This window comes from Eretmochelys imbricata, chromosome 2, assembly GCF_965152235.1.
Source record: "Eretmochelys imbricata isolate rEreImb1 chromosome 2, rEreImb1.hap1, whole genome shotgun sequence".
Taxonomy (NCBI): domain Eukaryota; kingdom Metazoa; phylum Chordata; order Testudines; family Cheloniidae; genus Eretmochelys; species Eretmochelys imbricata.
In genome coordinates this window covers 18,584,643-18,608,335 of record NC_135573.1, presented here as the reverse complement: position 1 = coordinate 18,608,335, position 23,693 = coordinate 18,584,643, and the positions used below count along the sequence as shown (strand labels likewise).

The 23,693-nt window shown below is 41.1% G+C and overlaps 1 protein-coding gene across 4 annotated transcripts in view; it reads right to left on the bottom strand.

Moving 5' to 3' along the window:
• The window catches only part of CYRIB (CYFIP related Rac1 interactor B), a 151,912-nt gene that overhangs the window by 20,404 nt on the left and 107,815 nt on the right, over positions 1-23,693 (bottom strand). The window contains exons 2-5 of one of the 4 annotated variants that reach the window (XM_077809797.1): positions 20,447-20,533; positions 19,340-19,422; positions 6,099-6,220; positions 923-1,028 (exon numbers count right to left, since the gene is read on the bottom strand). In XM_077809797.1, the coding sequence (XP_077665923.1) occupies positions 923-1,028; positions 6,099-6,220; positions 19,340-19,422; positions 20,447-20,523 (388 nt within the window). In that variant the 5' untranslated portion in view covers positions 20,524-20,533. Of the gene's footprint in view, positions 1-922; positions 1,029-6,098; positions 6,221-19,339; positions 19,423-20,446; positions 20,534-23,693 lie in introns of those variants that run through there. The other 3 variants (XM_077809795.1, XM_077809796.1, XM_077809794.1) reach the window with 3 other exon arrangements.

Genomic DNA, 23,693 nt, shown 5'->3' with positions numbered 1-23,693 from the left:
TTCCTATCTTTTAAACGGTTACTGATTCATGAGAGGATTTTTCCTCTTATCCCATCACTGCTTACTCTGCTTAAGAGCCTATGGTGAGGGACTTTGTCAAAGGCTTTCTGGAAGTGTAAGTACACTATATCCACTGGATCACCCGTGTCCATGTTTGTTGACCTCAAATAATTCAAATATACTGGTGAGGCACGATTTCCCTTTACAAAAGCTATGTTGACTCTTCCCCAACAAATCATGTCCATCTATGTGTCTGATAATTCTGTTCTTTACTACAGTTTCAACCAGTTTGCCTGGTACTGAAGTTAGGCTTACCAGCCTGTAATTGCCAGCATTGCCTTGGGAGCCTTTTTTAAAAATTGGTGTCACTCAGCTATCCTCCAGTAGTCTTGTTAGGGTGACCAGACAGGAAGTGTGAAAAATCGGGACAGGGAGTGGGGGATAATAGGCGCCTATATAAGACACAGCCCCAAATATTGGGACTGTCCTATAAAACTTAAACGATCGGTTACATACCACAGTTAGTAGTTCTGCAGTATTATATTTGAGTTCCATCAGAACTCTTGGGTGAATACCATCTGGTCCTGATGACTTACTACTGTTTATCAATTTGTTCCAAAACCTCCTAATGACATCTCAATCTGGGACAGTTCCTCAGATTTGTCACCTAAAAAGAATGGCTTAGGTGTGGGAATCTCCTTCACATCTGCATTGAAGACCGATGCAAAGAATTCATTTAGTTTCTCCACAATGGTCTTATTGTCTTTGAGTGCTCCTTTAGCACCCTGATTGCCCAGTGGCCCACTGATTGTTTAGCAGGTTTCCTTCTTCTGATGTACTTAAAAAAAATTTGCTGTTACTTTTTGAGTCTTTGGCTAGTATGAAGGCTATCAAGTCATTAGTTTACCACCTTTCAACTTACCTAGCCTTTGAGAAAATTCATAGAATTTCTTTAGCTTGCCTACTAATGGAACAACTGCACCCCATGCCTTCTCCTGCAATTTTTCATCAGTGGGATGCTGTATCGCCTTGAAAATCGAACACATGGAAAAAGAAAAAAAAGTCACACCTCGCTTAACAACAGGAATCAAGACTAGGAAAGTTTTCTTTCATTCAAAATATGTATTAAAAGAGGTTGATCAGAGGTACTGCAGGAAAACAGAAGAAGGGAGCATCATTCTTTAGATTGTGGGAAAAGAACAGTTTCTCCAGACATTATGGGTGCAACCAGTGTCCTATTATGAGTCAGATTTTCATTGAAAATTATAAGCTGGTGTCTTTCATCACATATTGTACCTGTTATGCACATTCTTTACACATACACAATGAAAATAATTAAACACACTTTATGAACATAATATTTTATAGGATGTAAACCCTATTATACAATTACTTGTATGTGGACGATTTTTAAAGTTGCCTAAAACACAAAAAAGGAAACAATTTACACAGTACAATCTACTTGGTCAAATAACTGCTTTATCAGGGTACTCCAAGAGAATGAGTTTAGCCTAGTTTAATGATCATGGCTTGTACACAAAATTAGTTTCAGCTACAGCAATCGGTATCAGGTAATGGGGAGGGAGAACCAACCACCTTTAGCTCATGGAATTTTTATACAATCAAGTCAATACCGCTGGCAGAATATGACACCAGGGAAAAGGTGACTAAACATCTCAGGTAGTTGAGATTTTTTGGTGTTCTGACAGTAGTGCTGTGTCAGAACGTTTGATATATAAACATTCTATATTAATTGCAGTTAGCTTTGCAGTATTTTGTCACATTTTATAGGAAAATATTTGTTCAAAAATTAAACTGTATAACATTGAGTTCTAGAATAGCAAGTTATTCAACAGTGTCAATCAAGAACTACATTTGCTTGTATTTGGAATTTTGCTTAAAAGAGGAACATTCAAATATTAAATGACCCCTTTGTACTTTTCAGATCATATAATGATAAATTCAGATATGTTATTTCATGCAGAATTTTAGTACAAACAATATATTTAATTCTATAAAATTATTTAGAAAAATTTTACTGCAGTAAATATTAAAGTTTAGAGTAATTTCCTTTCTCCCAAAACTAACAGGAAGCATAATGCACACAAACAATCTTATTGATTTTTTCCTTCCATACTGTAAGGTATTGGGGAATTTAATTTTCTTTTTAAACGTTTCCTAGTCTTAACCTTCCCTTCCCAGTCAACTTAGATGAGAAGTGTACATATATCATATATCTTACAGGAAGGATACTAAAATTTTGAAATTAGACACTCTTGGAAAGAGTTGCTGTGTAAGATACCAACAGTCAGGAAGTTTAGAAATTCTAATGTTCCAGCATAACATTTGTGAACTGATACACTTTTATTTTCATCTGTCTAGTTTACACTGGTTATTACATTGTTTCACTTCTTGTTCACTGTTTTCTTACATGTCTTGCTGCAAACCTTGTGTTTCAGTCATTACTTTTGAACTAATTCTTATCATTTGTTAAAAACATTAGTTGATTTCTAACAGTGTGGAGGTATAAGGTGGGAGTTTTTGTATATTAACACTTCATTTCTCTCTCCATCCCTGGTTCTCATCATTGTGGACACACTTAGATTACTCAGTGGCATCCCAATACAGTAACTCCTCCCTTAAAGTTGTCCTGGTTAATGTCATTTTGTTGCTGATCAATTAAAGAACATGCTCGTTTAAAGTTGCGTAATGCTCACTTATAATGTTTGACAGCCTCCTGACAGAAAGAGCAGCCCGTTGGAGCTAGCTGGTAGGGGCTTGGAACCAGGGCGGACCAGAAGCCCCCTATCAGCTCCCCACTTCCCTAAATTCCCTGTGCAGCAGCCGCCCAGCAGGCTATCAATTCCCGGGCAGTTCAGCTGTCCCTCCCCCCACTGCCACGTGCTGCTCCTGCCCTCTGCCTTGGAGCTGTTCCTGGGAGCCTCCTGCTTGCTGTGCAAGGGGGATGAAAGGAAGAGGGGTGCTAATTGTCAGGGTGTCCCCCTCCCCCGCTCCTTTACCCCATCTAAACAGAGCAGGGGCGGAATACGACAGGGCTCAGGATGGAGGGAGCTTGCTGGCAGCAGCTGCTGTCTCAACTTGCTGATCTACTTAAAAAGGCAGTGTACTTAGAGTGGGGTCAGCATATTTAAACGGGCAATGCACGTCTTTCTCGCACACATGGTGTATGTCTCTGTCTCTCTCTGCCATGCTGTCTCCCCTCCCTCCGTTCGTGATGCCTTGTAGAGCGTGAGGCTACACTGACAACGTGTTAACCCTTGAGGGCTCAGCCAAGTGCTAGTTCATCATTTAGCAGTAAGGCATTCCCTGGGAAATATCCCACCCTCTGACTCCACCACCTCAACCAACTTCACAATCATCATTGCTGGGTACAGTATTAAATTGTTTAAAACTTATGCTGTGTGTGTGTGTGTGTGTGTATATAGTCTTTTGTCTGGCAAAAAAAGTTTCCCTGGAACCTACTCCCCCCCACCCCCTTACATTAATTCTTATGGGGGAACTGGATTCACTTAGCACTGTTTCGCTTAAAGTAGCATTTTCAGGAACATAACTACAACATTAAGCGAGGAGTTACTGTATGGTACTTTAATTATATTTACATAGAAATCAATAGACTTTTTTCTCATTCAATTATTCAAAGCTGGGTGTAGTAGTAATAGTCAACAGAACACCAAAGTGTGCCTGAATCTATCAAAATCAAAGACTCTGGGCTTTCCAGTCTAATCATTCCAAACTGATTCACAAACCTTGACTGTGACACTACACTATGACCACTCTGGTCTAAGCCAAGCCCAGCAGTTAACATGAAAGGTTCAAGTAGTGATTAAAATCTTCAAGCAGAAGATCTAAAGTTTCAGGAGCCATCCAAATCCATATTCAGAAAACAGAAACAGAAAAGGCAGACAATACCCTGAACTGTACACAAAAGAGTTGCTCCAGAATTGCAATTGTTATTGTAGATGGGAGCGATATGGGGGTGAGAGCAAACAAGTCAGTTTGGGACACCACTGCAGGTTGCCTATATTGCCTACAACTGTCGAAAACAATTCTTCTGCCAGCTGTGACCAAAAGAGCTAATAGGATCCTGGGATGCATAAAAGGGGAACCTCGAGTACGAGTGGAGAGGTTATTTACCTCTGTATTTGGCACTGGTGCGGCTGCTGTTAGAATGGTTTTCGCCTTCCTCTGCAGCATGGGGCACAAGTCACTTGCTGTTTTAAACTAGATTAAATGGCAGATTCTCTGTAACTTTAAATCATTTAATCAAGATTTGAGGACTTCAGTAACTCAGCCAGAGGTTATGAGCTATTACATGAGTGGGTGCAGGAGGCTCTGTGACCTGTGGTGTGCATGAAGTCAGATTAGATCAGTGGACTGCATATGCAGTTCTCTCTGTATTATGTGGGCCACATCCACACAATATACATACTACCTATATGCCCCTGAGGATGTCACATGGGCTGCATCTGTGTGCGGATTGGGCCGCAGGTGGCCCACGGGTTGAGAGCCACTAGATTCGATGATCACAATTGTCCCTTCTGGCCATAAATTCTGAGGATTCAGAGAAGAGCCATGATAATGATTAAAGGGTAGAAAACATGCCGTATAGTGACTTAGCTTTTGAGTCTATCTATTTAGCTTAATAAAGAGACAGTTAAGGGGTGACTTGTTTACAGCCTATAAATATCTACACGGGGTACAAATATTTAATAATGGGTTCTTCAATCTAGCAGAGAAAGGTATAACACGATCCAATGGCTGGAAGCTGAAACTCGACAAATTTAGACTGGAAATAAGGCATAACTTTTTAACAGTGAGATTAATTAACCATTGGAACAATTGATCAAGGGTTGTGGTGGATTCTCCATTATTGAGAACTTTTAAATCAAGATTGGATATTTTTCTAAAAGATCTGCTCTAGGAATTATTTTTGGGAAAGTTCTATGGCCAGTGCTACACAGGTGATCAGACTAGATGATCACAATGGTCCCTTCTGGCCTTGGAATCTACGAACACTGAGGTTGTGCTCAGCTTTGCATTAAGAGCTGTTCAGGTCTGCAAAGTCTGACTTTTTTCTTGTCTATTTTTCTTTTAAATAAGTTGGACTTAAGAGCAGACCAGAGAAGTACCTTGTGGTGCCTTTTTAAACTCCACTGATGGTGATGGGTATATAAAATTAGTTAACAGGTCTGGGCAATTTCCACAGACCTTTAGTTACTTGCAGTAGGGTTACCTCTGGAGAACAGTTGTCATATTGGCCTGGCTCAGGACGACAATAGGACTTCATATACTTTTGGGGCATGGTGCATTGAGCTGAGAACTATGAATTCTCTAGGAATGGGAGGACTGCCTGCGCCACCGTTTTATTGGAAGCAAGGAACAACTGGAACAAGCTATTAGAGAGGGAACCCCCCCCCCAAATCTCTAGTTCAAATAAGACTATTAAAACGTATTATGGGGGCATTTCTTGTCTCTCAAGATTTGCACAGCAATTTTTCCCAGCAAACAAAAATACAGCTCCAACTGCTAGTCCTGCAAACTCACCTATGAATCTGAAAGGCAAGCTATGTTCTTTCTGTCTCATGCATTATTATAAGTAATAAAGATTCTGCAATTTCAGCTTAGTTAACAACGATTACATGTGTGGTCAGAAAAATCTTCTATAGTCTCCAACAGTTGTGTTAGCTTGCAATAGTAAACAAAAATGAAAAAGTTGTTTTAGTCAGTAAAGTCAGCAAATGTTATTGAATACACACAGAAAGCAGATCTCTGTCTCAGGCTAGTGACCCAAGATCCAGCAGCAAGAATCCTGTTAAGATAAAAGCTTTAGAGGAAACATCTTTTTAATTACTCAACTATGTGCATTTAATATGAAAGTTACTGAAGACAAATATAGTAGCCAGTGATATAGTAGCCAGTGATTTTTTTTAAATCACAACATTTTAGAGTAGAACCATATTTCAAAGTAGAATATTTTCATTTCAGATTATTAATACAATAGCCCTGCCAGAGAAGCTGAAAATTAGCTCATCTATCTGTTCCAGGTTATGATCGCAAAATATCTAACGATGCTTTACCTCTCGTATTTCGTGGCCAGCTCCTCTGTATGACTGTAAGTCTTCCAGGATTCCTTCTGCATCCTTTAGCACTACATTCACCTGATTATAAATTTCCTTTTCAGATTCTGTAGGCTGGGCATCTAAACAGTAGGAGAGCATATTAAATAATTTGTTTAACTGCGTGAGTTTTTAAGAAGTCCACCATGATCGAAAGGACAAAGTTCCTAATGAATTCTTGTATAACTATTATTCCATTTACTGCATAAAGCTACCACTATATCTCTGAGAAACTTTACAAAGATAACTACAGTTGTGTATATATTCCCCCATCATTTTTTGGATTTGGAATCTTTCGTGTATGAGGTCTACAGGCAGCGGGGATGTTAAAACCTTAAATTTACCTTCCAGATTACCAAACATTATTACCCATGGTTAGTTACAATTTTAAGGGTTTTTTTTTAATTAAAATTGACAAGTTTTAATATGTTTTTATTTATCAAACCATACTAGGATTTATTCTCACTTTTAGGATTCAGCAGGAACTCAGTGGAAGAGCCATAGGTGAGTTATGGAAAGACACACTGATTAAGGATACACTAAAAGTGTTACAAAATAAGGTAGTCTTATCTACTTTCATTTTAAAAAACTGTACACTTATATATTTTAAGTTTTTGGAGCAGGAATTGTATTTTTGTGTTTTCTTTATAGCCCTGGGCACATTTTCAGTTCTGAACATATTAAAATATAAATGCTGATTAAAAGCCAGTAATCTAATTAGTCATGAGACGATCCATTGTAATTAGCTCAAAGACAGATGCAAAAAACTGTTAAAGTCACCTGTGCAGATTCTCCTGTATATTGTCTATAATTGGGATATATTGTTATCCCACATAATAGGATACTTAAATCTCTCTCTTTCAGCTATAAGACACTCTCCATCTCTGGGTATCATTTAAGTAATGCTATATTTGCCTAATAAACACAAAACTAATTCATAAAAACAATGTATATGTTTTAAGAAATGTTGTAATATTTTTGTGGTCTAACAAGTTTTTTTTTTGTTTTGTTTTTTTTTAATATTTAGGAGCATCATCCCTAATCCAAACATTTTATTTCATAAATTATTTACCTGAGGTGAGATCAGATTGTGAGAAAAAAAAGTTATAAAAGAATACAATTTTGGCTCCTTTTATATCCCTAACTGGTAATTATGGTGTCAGAAAGAAAAGCTATTCAGACCAATGAAACTGGTCATTACTTCTGAACTCTGCAACTTTAACATTGACTCTATTTCTTAGCTATCTACACTGGCAAATGAGTTAGGAAATAAACTTTCAAAAGTAAATTAATCTAAGATTTTCAAAGTACAAAATCCAGGTAATTATATTGACCAAATAAAAATTATTTTTCTAGTAAGGATTATCTGTAAACAACTGACCACCAATGCTAATATTTCATGTGTTAGGTGCAGCTAGGCCTGTACAAGTTTAATGTAACTAATCAATACCACATTAAAGGTAAATTAGAGTAAAGGGTCTTCTGTCCATGATACAAATGCCTAACTTCCAAAATAAAGCCAGCCCGCTGGGGTAGCAGTTCCTGCTCTTCCGACTGTTTTCTGCCTGTTGTACGTAAGCTGTAGGGAATGCCTGGCACCCTGGAGTACGGGATCCCCTGCGCCTGGCTCTCCCCTCCATGGGACTTGACAAGCAAAGCTGCTGTGGTCCTAGAGGAGACACAGAACTCTGTTCCACTTTTGGCAGGACTCTGCTGCCTTGTGACGGACACCAGGTGCCTGCACATTAGTGAAGAGTGTTTGGAATAGCTGCTTTCCCCAGCTGGCTCCTTGCAGCTCAAGGCATGTGTAGCTGTAGCCAATGTGTTCCGTGGGATATGTTGCCTGATTCTTTGTAGGTTATTTAAATGGCTTCTTTTAAGTTATACAAATGTAAATAAAGTGCATTGTGGTCCATGAGTATGGACCACAATTGATGGGTGGTCCATGAGTCCACCCATCAATTGGAGCGTACATCCGTTAATTTTATACATTGTGGAAAACAGTTTTAATGCATGGATCATGATGGAATAAAAAGGTTACACACACATTATCTATCTGGTTTTGTTATACTCAGTTTTGTTAAACCACAAAAATAGGACATCTATGTTATGTGCATAAAGATGGGGCATTGTTAGCAAGTGCACCTAAGTAGACCTTGTAACAGTTTATTAATACTTAACATTTCAATATTAAGAAGTATCTGAACACAAGGAAGCTTGCTGCTCCCTTTTTAAAAGGAAAAAATAGCACCACATTGATTAGGTCTTGACTACAGCAATAACTGGCCAACATTTTTGAGATTGTCATAGAAAAGTCAGATTTATAATTTCGAAAGCTGCTGAAGACTGCTGTAAGAAATTAAGATAAAAATAGCAGACAGGTAAGCAGCAGTTTACTATTAACAGTTCATGTACAAACATGAAATGCTATAGTACATGAAATACTATAGGACAGTATAGTCTAATATAAAGCTCTGTAGCATTCCAGAGTATTTGCATTGTTAAATAATTCAATCAAGACTTGACACTTTGGTTCTCTTATACTGAATACATCTCCTGTAACCTTAAAGCTTTTCCATTACCCTTCCTTGCTTCACCCTCCTTATAAAGGGTGCTCCTTTTAGACACTGACAGAGTAGTAGAAGGATTTGTGAAGATACTAGCCAATGTCAGAAATTCTACACAGAATGGGTATGCTGAGTTGATGCATTAGGGTAGATTGTGCTCTTCGTTTCTGAAGTCATCTGAAGTGATACCACCTAGATACTCATCTCTGGGGATTGGAAGTAGGGCTGTTTCAGTTAAGGGTCTCTCGCTATGGAGCTCATTCCCTCAGGATGTGGGCAGTGAACGAGGAGGAGGAAGGATATTTATGCCGCAGTTCATTTTAAAGACAATCCTTTAATGACTGGTTGAATTTATCTATGTCATACACCCAGAACAGGATGAGGGGTTGATACAATTATTCATTCTAAAGCAAAGTTGAAAGAGCTCCCACTCTTGCTTATATGACAAGACCAGGATTCTACATTTCCCTTGTAACACCTGATGACAGCAAAAACACCAAAAGTTTTGCAATGTTTAAATGGTTGAGGTTGTCATTTGTTTCTGGGGGAAATTACAACCTTAGATCTTTCAGGTAAACAGGCTAACTTCACCTTATACTTGCTATTACCAATGAAGTCCTGGGATGCATAGACAGGGGAAACTTGAATAGTAGAGAGGTTATTTTATCTCAATATTTGGCACTGGTGTGACCACTGCTGGAATACTGTGCCCAGGTATGGTGCCCATACTTCAAGAAGGATGTTAATAAATTAGAGAGGACTCAGAGAAGAGCCATGAGAATGATTAAAGTATTAGAAAACACCATGTATCATGATAGAGTCAAAGAGCTTAATCTATTTAGTTTAACCAAGAGAAGGTTAAGGGGTGACTCAATTACAGTTTACAAGTACTTACATGGGGAACAAATATTTAATAATGGGTTCTTCAGTTTAGCAGAGAGAGGTATAACATGACCCAATGGCTGGAAATTGAAACTAAACAAATTTAGACTGCAAAGAAGGTGTAAATTTTTAAAGGTGAGAGTAGTAAACCACTGAAACGTTTTACCAAGGATTGTGGTGGATTTTCCATTACTCAGAATTTTAAAATAAATATCAGATGATTTTCTAAAAGATGTGCCCCAGGAATTATTTTGGGGAAGTTCTATGGCCTGTGCTTTACAGGAAGTCAGACTAGATCAGAGGTGGGCAAACTACGGCCCGCGGGACCCTCCTGCCTGGCCCTGAGCTCCTGGCCCGGGAGGCGAGCCCCCGGCCCCTCCCCTGCTGTTCCTCCTCCCCCGCAGCCTCAGCTCACTGCGCCATCAGCGCAATGCTCTGGGCAGCAGGGCTGCGAGCTCATGCTGGGCAGTGCAGTTGCAGAGCTGCGGCCTGACCCGGTGCTCTGTGCTGCATGGTGGCGTGGCTGGCTCCAGCTGGGTGGCACGGCTGCCTGTCCTGGTGCTCTGGGCAGCCCGGCTGTAGTGCCCCCAGCCACCAGTGCTCCAGGCAGTGCAGTAAAGGGGAAGGGAGCAGGGGTGGCTGGATAGAGTATTAGTGAGTTCGTGGTGGTGGTTGGGGGCGGGTGTGTGTGGATAGGGGTCGGGGCGGCCAAGTTTGTCCGCCCCAGACTAGATGATCACAATGTTCACTTCAGGACTTGAACTCTATGAATCTATATTTCTAGATTATAAACTAGAAAGACTGGCCCAGTTGTTTCAAGCAACTGATGAGTCCTTTTAGAGCTAACCTTCAATGAATTTTAAAATGTAATTGGTATGGGAATGCACTAGATTCAATATATATCTAAGAGTTCAGAAAAGCTATACAGTATTGCACTGAAGTAATAAGAACTAGTAGGAATATGAGTACTGTCACATGGGCTGAATATTGGCTGAAGGACAGTACATAAGAGTATGACAGACAGTGTATCAAGTAGGGGGGATGTGGATGCCCATTCTAGTGCCAGAAGTGAATCTAACTTAAGAGGGAGAGGGATTATTTAGGATAGTTTGAACAATGAAACTGAGCAACAAATAATTTACGCTGCATATCAGTAAATACTTCCCTAATGGCAAGTTCTATTGTACTGTGAAATATTCTCCCCAGAAGTAGCAGCACAGGAACCAGCAAGAAGAGCTGTAAAAAAGGGAGGTTGAGTAGGAGTTTGTAGGGGAGAGAGACAGACAGGGGGAGGGTTCCCACTCTTCTTGACAGGAGCTTAGGAAGGAAAGCTATGACAGCTACAGAGACAGCAGTGCTAGTGACCCAAAGAAGGGAAGAAACAATTAAGATGACTGGATGTGGAAGCCATGGTATTTACCTTATTCTGGAGTAGGTATCTGGAAGCTGCTTTGCTTGTATAAAAGTGCTACCTGAAGATCTGAGGTTTGGAGACACAGCTAGAAACTATGGTTCAGTTTTGAAGAGGCTTGGAGTGGATGATGGAGGAAGGAGAGAGGACGTTGAAGGGAAACCTCAAGTCTTGGAGATGGATGCTGGACCAGAGGACTGTGAGGTAGACTGCTGAATGAGGAAAGTGGCCAGTGGAAGCACGTGACTATGAGAACAAGTCAGAGGAAAAGACTGGCTAGCGAAGGAGAAATAGATATGAATAGCTTACTTTTTATGTTCAGCATGTATGAACAGCTTACTGAGTTGGAACATAAACTGAAGAGACAGGCAGTAACAAGATGAGAGAGCAAGGGAGAAGAGAAGAAGAGCTAATCCTACAATAAGAGGGAACGACAATGGAGATAGCCAGAATTCAGAGTCCCAGAAAGAAAGAGGATGATGCACAAAAGACTGCAAGTGATAACAAGACAAGAAGACTTGCTGCTAGAAAGAACAGAAGGGGGAAGGCTGGAGAATTGCACCCACACCAGGAAGGGGCAGGTCTACGTAACTGGGGACTCCCTACTAAGGGGAGGAACAGACAGGCCTGTAACCAGAGCTGATCTCAAGAACAGAAAGGTGTGTTGTCTGCCAGGAGTTAAGATACAGGATGTGGTCCTGAGGCTAAAGAAGATCCTAATGGGAGTGCGAAAGAATCCACTGATTGTCCTTCATATCAGAACAAATGATACTGTTTGATGCGTCCCAGCAAAAATCTGTGCCAGGCTGGGGAAGGCACTCAAAGAAACGGAGGCTCAGATGATCTACAGTGGGATTCTACCTGTCCCTAGAAGAGGAGAGAGAAGGTGAGACAAGATTATGGTTATCAACAAATGGCTTAGCCAGTGGTGCTATAAGGAGGGCTTTGGGACATTCAATCACTGGGAGGCATTCACAGACAGAGAACTGTTATTATGGGATGAACTCCACCTGAACAGGAAGGGAAATAACTTCTGGGATAGAGGTTGGGACAACTGATAAAAAGCTTTCAACTAGGAATTTTGGGGAGACAGTTGGGAGATCCTCATGTTATCTCCACACGTGATGCTAATACTGAATGGTAGGAAAAGTAAGTAAAAGATGGAGAAAGGAACAACAGAGGGTAGGAAAATAGACAACAACAGGAAACTGTGTCAATAGGCCAAGCAGAAACAACTAAGATGTCTGTACACCAATGCAACAAACACAGGTAACAAAAAGGAGGAATTCGAATTACTGGTGCAGGAAGTGAAACCAGATATTATAGGGAAAACGGAAACATGATAGAATAATAGTCATGACTGGAAAACAGGTATTGAAGGGTATGTGCTGTTCGAAAAAGACAAATAAAGGGAAAGGAGGTTGAGTAGCATTGTATATTAATGATGAGGTAGGCTATAAAGGAATTAGAAGTGATGGAATGGAAAAAATTGAATTTGTTTGGATCAAAATCACTTAGGGAAAGAAAGGTAACAAAGGCTCCAGTAGAATAGTGCATAAATAAATACTACTGAGAATTGTGTGATTATGGGAAACTTTAATTTCCCAGATATAGGTTGGAGGACAAATGGTACAAACCAGATATTCCTGGATGTGATAGCTGACAGATTTTTTCACCGAATAGTCATGAAACAACAAGTGGAGAAGCCATTTTTGATTTAGTATTGGTAAATACTGAGGATCTCACAGAAAAAACGTTACCCACTTCTCATAACTGTTGTTCTTTGAGATGTTGTGCTCATGTCCATTCTATTCTAGGTGTGCGCGTGCCCACGTGCACAGGTGTCAAGAGATTTTTTGCCTTAGCAGTATCCATAGGGCCAGCAGTGGCGCCCCCTTGAGTGCTGCACTCATGCACCGGTACATCAGGCGCTGCTGAACCTATGCTCTCTCAGTTCCTTCTTGCTGGCAGATACGATAGAGGGGCAGGAGGGCGGGTAACCGAATAGACAGAGAATTATCATAGAGGCCAGCATCATCCTGGGCCTGCTGGGTCAGCGCATAATGGGACGTAAATGTGTGGACAGACGATCAGGTAGCAGCTCTACAGATCTCCTGGATCAGCACCTGGGCTAAGAAGGCCGCAGATGCTGCTTGTGCTCTAGTCGAGTGTGTTTTGGCTCTTGCTGGTGGAGGCAAACTCGCCAGCTCGTAGCAGTATTGGATGCAGGCTGTGATCCAGGATGAAATTCTTTGAGCAGACACAGGGCGACCTTTCTTCCAGTCTGCTACGAACAGTTGTGTTGACTTACGGAACAACCATGTCCTATCGATATATATGGCCAGTGCTCTCTGGACATCCAAGGCGTGTAACCTGCGCTTCTCTTCAGATTTATGGGGTTTCAGAAAAAAGACCGGTAAGAAAATGTCCTGGCCGGTATGAAACTGGGAAACTACCTTGGGCAGGAACATCAGGTGCGGCTGGAGCTGGACCTTATCTTTGTAGGACATAACCGCCACCAGAAACGCAAACTTCCAGGAGACAAGGAGAAGAGAGCAGCAAGCCAGAGATTAGAAGGGAAGCTCCATGAGCCTTGACAGCATGAGACTCAAATCCCAGGGAGGGACAGGATCCCGGACATGAGGGTAAAGATGTTCCAGACCTTTCAAGAACTGGGCCGTCATGTCTTGAGCGAAGACCGACCTGCCTTGGAATGGAGGGTGGAAAGCCGAAAAAGCAGTCAGGTGGACCCTGATAGACGACAGGGACAAGACCTGAAGTTTGAGGTGCAGAAGACAGTCCAGAATCACTTGCAGCGAGGCCCGGATATGCTGATCCAAAGCCCAGCACGTGAATCTTTTCCACTTAACCCGGTAGGTTGCTCTGGTGGAAGGCTTTATGCTACCCAACAAGAACTGTTGCACCCGGGTCGATCAATCAAAAGCTATGTGCACACTACAACTTACTGTGGTATAACATACATCACTCGGGGTGTGAATAAGCCACCTCTCTGAGCGACGTAAATTACACCGACTTAAGCGTCGGTGTGTACAGAGCTATGTCAGTTGGAGAGCTTCTACTGCCACTCGCGGGGGCTGGAGTAATTAAGTTGATGGGAGACTTCGCTCCTATCAGTTTAGAGTGTCTGCACTAGCAGTGTTACAGCGGTGCAGCTGCACAGGTGCAACGGCACTGCTGTAAGCTCCGCAGTTTAGCCATAGCCTTAGTTCAAGTGATCAAGAGTTAATTCAGTTTAAATTAAACAGAAAGATAAACAAAAATAGATCTTCAACTAAGGTCCTTGATTTCAAAAGGGCTAACTTTAAAATATTAAGGGAATTAGGGAAGTGGACTGGACTAAAGAACTCAAGGATCTGATTGTGAAGAAGGCTTGGAATTACTTTAAATCAAAGTTGCAGAAACTATCTGAAGATTGCATCCCAAGCAAGGGGAAAAAATTGTAGGGAAAGGTTGCAGACCTAACTGGATGAACAAACACCTTAAATAGGTTATTAAGAGAAAGCAGAAAGTCTACAAAGAATGGAAGAAGAGATGGATCAGCAAGGATCTCTTGGAGGTCAGAAAATGTAGGGAAAGTGAAAACTGCCAAAAGCCAAGCAGAACTTGACCTTGTGTAGGAAATTAAAACCATCTGTAAAAGGTTCTTCAGTGATACACATAAAAAGAAAACAAGGAAAGAAGGAGTGGGACCACTGAACACTTAGGATGAGGTGGAGATTAAAAATAATCTAGACATGACCCAAAATCTGAATGAAAACTTTGCCTCAATTTTTAATAAGAATAATGAGGTGCTTGAGGACAGAGGTAGGGTGACTACTGGGCATGAGGATATGGAAGTAGAAGTTACCACATCCTGTGTGAAGCCAAACTCAAACAGCTTAATGGAACCGAATTGGGGGACCTTAATATTCTTAGATGGACATTATTCAAGGAACTGGCACATGAAATTGCAATCCCAACAGGAAGGATTTTTAATGAATCCAGGACCCCGGGTCATAACTTTATGACCGGAGAATTGCAAATATAGTACTTATATTTAAAAAAAGGAAAAGAACAGTGATCCAGGAAACTACAGGCCCCTTAATTTGACCTCCATTGTATGCGAAGTCTTAGAACAAATTTTGAAAGAGAGAGTAGTTAAAGACAGAGGTAAAGGGTGACTGGGATAAAAAGAACATGGTTTTACAAAAGGTAGATCATGCCAGACCAACCTGATTTCATTCTTTGAGAAGATAACCAATTTTCTAGACAAAGGAAATGCAGTAGATCTAATCAATCTGATTTTCAGTAAATCATTTGATACAGTTCCACATGGAAATTAGTTGATTTGGAGAAGATGGGGATTAACGCGAGAACTAGTTAAAGGGAAGACTACAATAGGTCATACTGAAAAGAGAACTGTCAGGCTGAAGGGAAATTACTAGTGGAGTTCCCTCAGGGATCCATCCTTGGACCCATCTTATTCATTAATGATCTCGTCACAAAAGGGGAGTTTGCTAATGAAATCTGCGGATGACACAAAGTTGGGAGGTACTGCCAATCCAGAGGAGGACCAGAATATCATACAAGAAGATTTGGATGACCTGCAAAACTGGAGTAATAGAAATGGAATGAAATTTAGTAGTGCAAAGTGCAAGGTTATGCACTTAGGGACTAACAACAGGAGTTTCTGCTATAAACTAGGGATGTATCAGTTGGAAGCAACAGGGAAGGGCAAAGACATGGGTTTATTGGTCAATTACAGGATGACTATGAGCCGCCAATGTGATGTGGCCATGGAAAAGACTAATGAAATCATTGGATGTAGCAGATGAAGTATTTTTTGTAGAGATAGGAAAGTGTTATTACCATTATACAAAGCATGGGTGAGATCTCCTCTGGAATACCGTGTGCAATTCTGGTCTCCCATTTTTAAGAAGGATGAATTCAAAATGGAACAGGCGCAGAGAGGGGCTACTAAGACGATCAGAAGAATGGAGAACCTATCTTGCCAGAGGAGACTTAAGGAGCTTGGCTTGTTTAGCTCAACAAAAGAAAGGCTACAGGGAGCAATAAATAACTCTTCTCCCTTCCCAGTGTTTAAGTTAAGGGTCAATGGTGGCACAAGAACAAATGCATATAAACTGACAATCAACGAGTTTAAGCTTGAAATTAGATGAAGGTTTGTAACCATCAGAGGAGTGAAGTTCTGGAACAGTGGGGGCAAAACACCTAACTGGTTTCAAGTTTGAGCAGTTTATGGAGGGGATTGCTCAACGGCATACGGCCCATCCACAACTGCTATTAGGAAATATCTCCAACGGTTGCAGATGGGACACTAGATGGGAAGGGCTCTGAGTCACCATAGGGAGCTCTTTTCCAGGTGTTTGGCTGGTGGGTCTCACCCATATGCTCAGGGTCTAACTGATCATATTTGAGGGTCAGAAAGGAATTTTCCCCCAGGTCATATTGGTAGAGACCCTGGTGGGTGGGGGTTGCCTTCCTCTGCAGCATGGGCCATAAGTCACTTTCTGGCTTTAACTAGAGTAGATGGTGGATTCTCTGTAACGTGAAGTCTTTACATCAAGATTTGAGGACTCTGGATTCTATTTGTTTTTCAACTTTACTTGTTGAGTACTAATCAATATTTGCTCTTTTGGAGCAATTACACCAACCTATAAGGTCCACTGTCATCACCCTCTACTGCCCTGTTGCAACGACTCCTGTGCGTGTTTTCACAAATAACCACATCATACTGTCCCCACCGTAGCTGTGCCCCTTACACTGGTGGTCTTAGAATGTTGGTGCCCGGTAGGGTGACCAGACAGCAAGTGTGAAAAATCGGGACGGGGTGGGAGGTAATAGGCGCCTATATAAGAAAAAGCCCAAAATATCGGGACTGTTCCTATAAAACCGGGACATCTGGTCACCCTAGTGCATGGACACAAGTAGAAAACAAAAGGCTACTATTGGTTTTCAGATATTTAAGGAGTATTACGACAATGCTGAGTTTAAAACCACCAGTGTTGCAACACACTGACAATATCTAAAGGGAGAGCCGACAGCCCATCATACTAACTTTCTTGATATTCTCTCTTTGCATTCTCTGAAAGCCAATGAGATTACTATCAGTGAAATCTAGCACCAAACAAAATTAAGTCTGGAAGTCTCAGAGACTGGCGTACAAATCCATACTACGTCTTTCAGGTTCACCACGTATCCTTAGTAAACCTTATGGAGATTAACTTTGTGCTGTGTACTGCATTCTCTGATAATATGGGTGTTTAACAACTAACCTTTTCAAGAGGTCATTGTGAAGTGTGTTTATAGGCTTGAATTATATGGAACAACAACCCAAAAGTAGCTTGTTCTGTAACACTGATAGGCCAAATAAACACAGCAGCTAGCAAATTTGTATTTAATATGAAGCTTCCTCACTTGCCCACATAAAACACGACATTAAGTTTATCAAAAGATCAAGTGCCAAATCTTGAAGTATAAGATCTTGACTGTATCAAAGCCAAGATTCTGTAAATGCAAGCCATCTGAAACAGAACAGAGAGAATAGAGAGGCACGGACACGAAGTACAGCAGTAGAACCAAATGCAAGTTCAAAATGAACAAAATACATGACCTAAAACCCAGCCATAATATAAGCTGCTTCATTTGATTGCATATGTAAACACTTTGTGTCAGCAACCTGCTTATCCCCATGCCAATTACCCTTTTTCATGCTGAAAACATGCACTTTGCAATAGAACTGATCATTTTAAAAGGTCAAAACATTTTAAAAACTTAGCACAGATTTTTATCACATTTTAAGTTTGCTGGATGTATGATTCTTACCACTAAAGTCATTTGATGAAGTGCTATTAAATAGTCTAGAGCGTGTGGAGTGCATCTTTATTCCAACATTCTGATACACAACTCAAAAGCTCCCACAGTTAATATTTTACTGTCCTGAGACATGATAATTCATAAAGTATATTAATAATATTAAAGAAAATTAAAAAAAACAGTAAACCAAAGAAATCATACATAAAAGGCAGCTATGCCAAGATATTGTAAGGAACGTAAATATATTCAGGAAAGTCAATACTTGTAAATGTCAACAATAAAAGGCAAGTTTAGAATTAATTATTCTTCTACTGTTTTAAAGATTAAATTTAACTTTTTAAACTAGTTTTTTCACATTAAAACCAATACAACCAAGATGGCATTGTTTTGGCAAAAAGGGGAAATCTAAAAAAATGGAGAGTGCACTTCATATTTACGCTATATCAATATTTGCTCTCTTAATATTTCAGTTACATATTATTGATTATATTTTACTAAAAGGGCAACTCTCTTTCCCCACAGACTAACAGCATTAGTTTGCTTTTTTTCATGTGCTTTGGTGCACATCTGGGAAGTTAAATAATAGCCAAAAGCAAAGCAGTTAAACATGCACAGCAGCAGCCAATAACACTTACCTGCCATTTTTAGCCCATATTACATCATGCAGTGTGGAACAAACAAAAAGCAGAAATAATTAAAAGATATGTGAACCTTTCAGGACATTTGGCACTGATCAGGAAAGGAGATTTTTTTCTTTGCTAAAAATTACTAAAGTTCTGCATGTAGATTTTGGGGGTTTTTTTTTGATGAACTGTAGGAAGCACTTCTGTGCTTAGTCAAGTTAGGTTCACATGTAATGCACCTTTAACATGCTGCTGTTAGAGAGTTATGAATGGCTTTTGTGAACTGATTAGCATGGTTAGCATACCAACGATTGTTTCAGTATATATTGGTATAGTGTGGAAGACTGGATTCACATTAGTATTCTAGTTCTGGAATCTGTAAGCTAGTTTTGGCAAGTCATTCTACAATTCTTTTTAAGTTATGACATATTGAGAGGATTATTTACCTCTATATACTTAAATGTTTTGGGTTTTTTTAAAGGGATGAATGGACCATTATATGTGCAGGTTTTACAATTAGTGAAGTCTCAAATTTACAAGGCATAACATAAGGGGCAGATATTTTCTTTAAAATGTATTAATGTCTAGAAAAGGCACAAAAGCATGTCAGATCCCAGACAATGTAATATCAAAAGCGATCGCTAAGACAAACTCACTTCTGGCTTCCCTTTTTTTAAAAAAAAGACAAGCTTACCTTTGTTAATATAAATATAGTGGGATATTGACAATTATTTTACTTTCCAATTGTTCACAAAAGTATTCATAACTCGGTCATGCAAAGTAGTTAGAAGGATGGCAAAGTGAAGACATATGTTTAGCATGAGACATAAATGCAGTCTACTGCAGGCAAAGAGAAATAGATATATAAAATCATCTTCTCACTTTCAAAATCAAGGAAAAAATTTGGCCCCTGCTCAAGGTCTGTGCATGTCAAAACTTTAAGAAGGTTCCCCATGTTAAGGTACCTGTCGAGACAAGAATGAGAGAAAAGAGAATATCCCTTTATAAGAAGGAACAGCCCAAATATAGTAGAATGAAGGTGGGGAGGAGGGGCCTGGGGAGTCCAAACAGTTCCATCAGATATAAAAGCATCCTTCAGGTTCCTGCTATGGTGCATGCTGGTGGAGGGTGATCCCCACCTCCAAGGATGTACAACTGGTGATCCCAGAGATGCAGTGTGGATTTCCTGTAAAAAGTGACAGACATATGTCACCCACATCTTCATAGTCTCTCCTGTGAAAAAGAAGAGCTCCAACTGAAGGCTTTATAAGTGAATAAATTCCATCTCACTGAGCCAGTGTCCTGAGCAAGTGTCTGTGCCTTCAAGGGTAAGTATCCTATATGCAGCATGGCTACTATGTTAATATTGACCCAGACTGCGTTTGATGATGTGGAGGGGTGGAGAGCTTTCTTTTTTTCCTTTACAATTTTGTTAAAGGAGAAACATCATAGAAACCTGCATCTGGACAGTTTTTCATTTCAGTTTAATGTGTACAAAAAACAACATAGCACCATATGTGATCCTAGAGATCCTGTGATCTTTAGGTAATGCACCTGAAAATTAACAGGTGTGACGCCCGAATTCACTTCCATTCATGACTTTAAATCCTGGGTAAAAACAATACTAGCCCTGCTATGAATGAACAAGTTGGAATCAGACAGGGATTTTACTGTTCCTTCATAAAAGTCTGTACATTTCACTATGGCACACTGACAGAATTTTTCATTGTAAGGCTAGTTGATTTGCAGACAGATGAAAGGACATCACTGACCAGAGAGACCCAAAATGATTAAGCACATGAAAATCAAGAATTACATAGTAGCATGATGGTGGCTTGCCTCTACTGAAAAAACAAAAACAAAACATGCAACCCTTTCTCAGACTGTGCTTTTGCAACTGCTGTTCCCTCCGCCTTCACGGTGGTGGAGGGTACATGCAATCCTACCGTGACCATTTTAAAATGCACCAGCTGCGAAGGGCTGAAAGACTTACTTTCAAAATCCAAGAAAAAATGTGCTGCATTGTGGTCTATGTCCCTGGTTAGCACTTTAATGAGATTACCCATGCCAGCAAACCTAAAAATAAAAATGGCAACATTGTTTAGTTCCAATAATTGTTTCCTTTTTTAAGCAGAGGACTGGGGTCCATTTAGGGCTGGCTCCTTTGTGGTTTCACACATGTGCTGATTCACCAACTTGTGGCTTGGACAGGGCTAACATGCACTTTGTGCAAGTGCCATTCCACCTATCCCTTCTCAGAAATAAGTGGTTAATGAAAAAGAAGATGGCAATTTATACAGAAAAACGAAATTCTGCCATTATGTGTATCCAACTATGACAAACATTTGTATCCAACTATGGAAGAGCAAGGAGTAATTGTAGCATTATAGTTGCTTAATACTGAGTAGTGTGTGATTTGCAGTGTCCCATGGGGTGGTCACAGCTATATCACAGACTGGGTGGAATCATGGTGTCCATTATAAATACAATTTTCTTCCTCTCTCTAAAATCCAGAAGAAATGCAATTCTGGCTAGAAATCTGGTAGGAGTAGTCTGTAGCAAAAGACAATTTTCCCCACCGAAACTGAAGTTAAATTGACAAGCCAAATAAGTTAAACTTTATTCCCCCAAAATATGAGCGAATCATATTTGAAAGGTTTTTCTTATGCTTTTCTGCTGCATCTTAGCTAAAACAAACAGAGTGAAAGAAAAACAATTGTGGTTTATTAGATTCACTTGGTTGAGACATATATCCACATGATGAAACCTCAAACATTACCAGCAAATTTTAGAAGTAATTAAATGCTTACGTAGGAATGCCAGAATGACACATCATGAAAGGGCAGCATTTTCAATGCACATCAATAGTTCTAAGACCAACATATAGCTCTCCATCTTGCTTTGGCAAGATCTGCAGAACAGCAATGAGCATGAGCCAACCTAAATTCAGTGGGGTGCTTTAACAATGTTGCTGCTACAAGTCCCAAATGCAAATACTTACTACCAGAACGATCCCATTTCAGAAGCTTCACTAAACTAAAAAATGTGAGATGTGGATTTCAAGCACTTAAAAATAAAAATGTTAAATTAAGGCCAGATCAATAGTCTGACTTATGGGTTCAAATGGAAGGAGCCAAGAAGGAAGTTTATTGATCTGCAATTCATTGAATGCATCTGTATAAAAATCACAGAAATCTAGTGTTTTTCACTAAGGTGCTCTGAATTCTTTATTCATGGCAGCAATGTTTATTTGGAGCGGGAGAGCACAAGACCATTCACTCTGAATTGTTAGTGACTTGTAGAGTACATGACTGAAGCAGTGACCAGTAAGTTAAGCAAGCCGTTGGATCTCATAGTGCTTGGAATCAGCAAAAGGAACTGGGGTAATTTGGAAAGAAGTCAACTAAAGACACTGGAAACAGGCCCACTACTCCTATCCATCTGATTAGATAGTACCCCAGAATGCATCACATGATGTGAGAAGCAGTTGGGAGGGGGGAGAGGGGAAGAATTAATCCAAGACATGCAGAAGGTCATTGGTGTTTTGTTTATTTATGGATAACAAAGCATTTCAGAAGCCATTTATAATGAAGTCAGACAAAAGGCAGGCAATTATGAAATTGTTGGACAGTAATGAGAAAATCTCTCTCCATAGCGAAGGTTTATACATGCTGCCCAATTTTAGCCGCTCTCTAAAGTCCTAGGAAAAAAAGTCACATGCACCTCAAATTTTGAAAGTCTGATCCGTATTTTTGCAATATGGAACTTGAGAAGTCAAACAGCTGGTAATAATCTTTTAAAAATTCTCCCTATCCTTTTTGCCATATACCTCATATCAAAACACAGCTATTTTAGAAACTCCAAATGAAGCTTATTTTTAAGATCTCAGCAAGATACAGTACCCAAGACCAATAAGGAGAGCAGCGGGGGGCAAAAAACCTAGCTGGCTTCAAGACTGAGCTTGATCAGTTTATACAGGGGATGTTATGATCAGACTGCCTACAATGGCATATGGATAATCTGCGATTGCTAGTAGCAAATATCCCCAATGGCTAGCGATTGGATACTACATGGGAAGACCTCTGAGTACTACAGAGCAGCGGTTCTCAACTGTGGGTCCGCCAGCCCTTTCAAGAGGGCTGCGAGGCCCTGCAGCTAGAGCCCTGATCCCTGTTGCCCGCCATGGGGCTGAAGCCCCAATCCCTGGCGCCCCCCAGGGGGCTGAATCCCCGATCCCCGGTGCCCCCTGGGGAGCTGAAGCTGGGAGGCGGGGGGGGGAAGGCCCTGAATCCCGGAGCCCCGAGCCCTGGTGCTCCCTGAGGGGCAGAAGCCCTGAGTCCATGGGCAGAGTTGGGGACATAAAGGGCATTGCCTCCCAAAAAACTGCAGTGCAAGAGCACAGCATTCCAGGGGGCAGCTCCACACCTTCACCCCACAATCTCCTCTCCCTGCTCCCTGGCCAGGTCGGAGGCAGGAAGCCAGAGCCGGGCACTGCGGGGCAGCTGCTGCTCTGGGTGGTGCTATGGAGCAGGCAGCGGTAGCATTCCCTCTTCCCCTGCTGGTGCCCCAGGTTGAAGTTGCTCCTCAGGTCCCAGCCTCCTTTGCTCCCGCAGAGGCAGCCAGTAAGAGCCTGCCTGGGTGGAGAGACGCGGCTCCGCGGCCAGCAGACCTCTCTGGGAACAGGAACCGCAGGGGAGTCCTCCCAGCACATAGCTCCTAATACCCCTCTCCCTATACCCTGAGCTACACCTCCCTGCACCCTGAGCTACCCCCTACCCACACATAGCCCCTAGTACTCCCACCACATGCACAGCCACTTCCTGTCTGCACATAGCCCCCAGCTACCCACTTCGCTGCACCCTAAACTGTTTTCAGACTTTTTGAGTTAAGCCCCCCACCTTGGAGTTATAATATTTGGTTGTGCACCCCCCAAAACACAGACAGGCTGGATAGCCTGCTGCGGTGAGTCAGGGAATGGAGGTGGCACTCCCTCCCTGGACCCCATCATGTGGAGGTGGCTTGAGCCCTGCTGGCCCCTTCCCCCCACCAAAAAATAGAAGTCAAACTACGCCTATGCCCAAGGCCCCTGCCCCGAGAATCCCCTGCCCCTGCTGGATCCTGGAGTTTTTATATATCGAGTGGGGCCTCAGACAGAAAAAGGTTGAGAACCCCTGCTACAGAGGATTCTTTCCCAGGTGTCTTGTTGTTGGGTCTTGCCAAAATGTTCAAGGTCCAA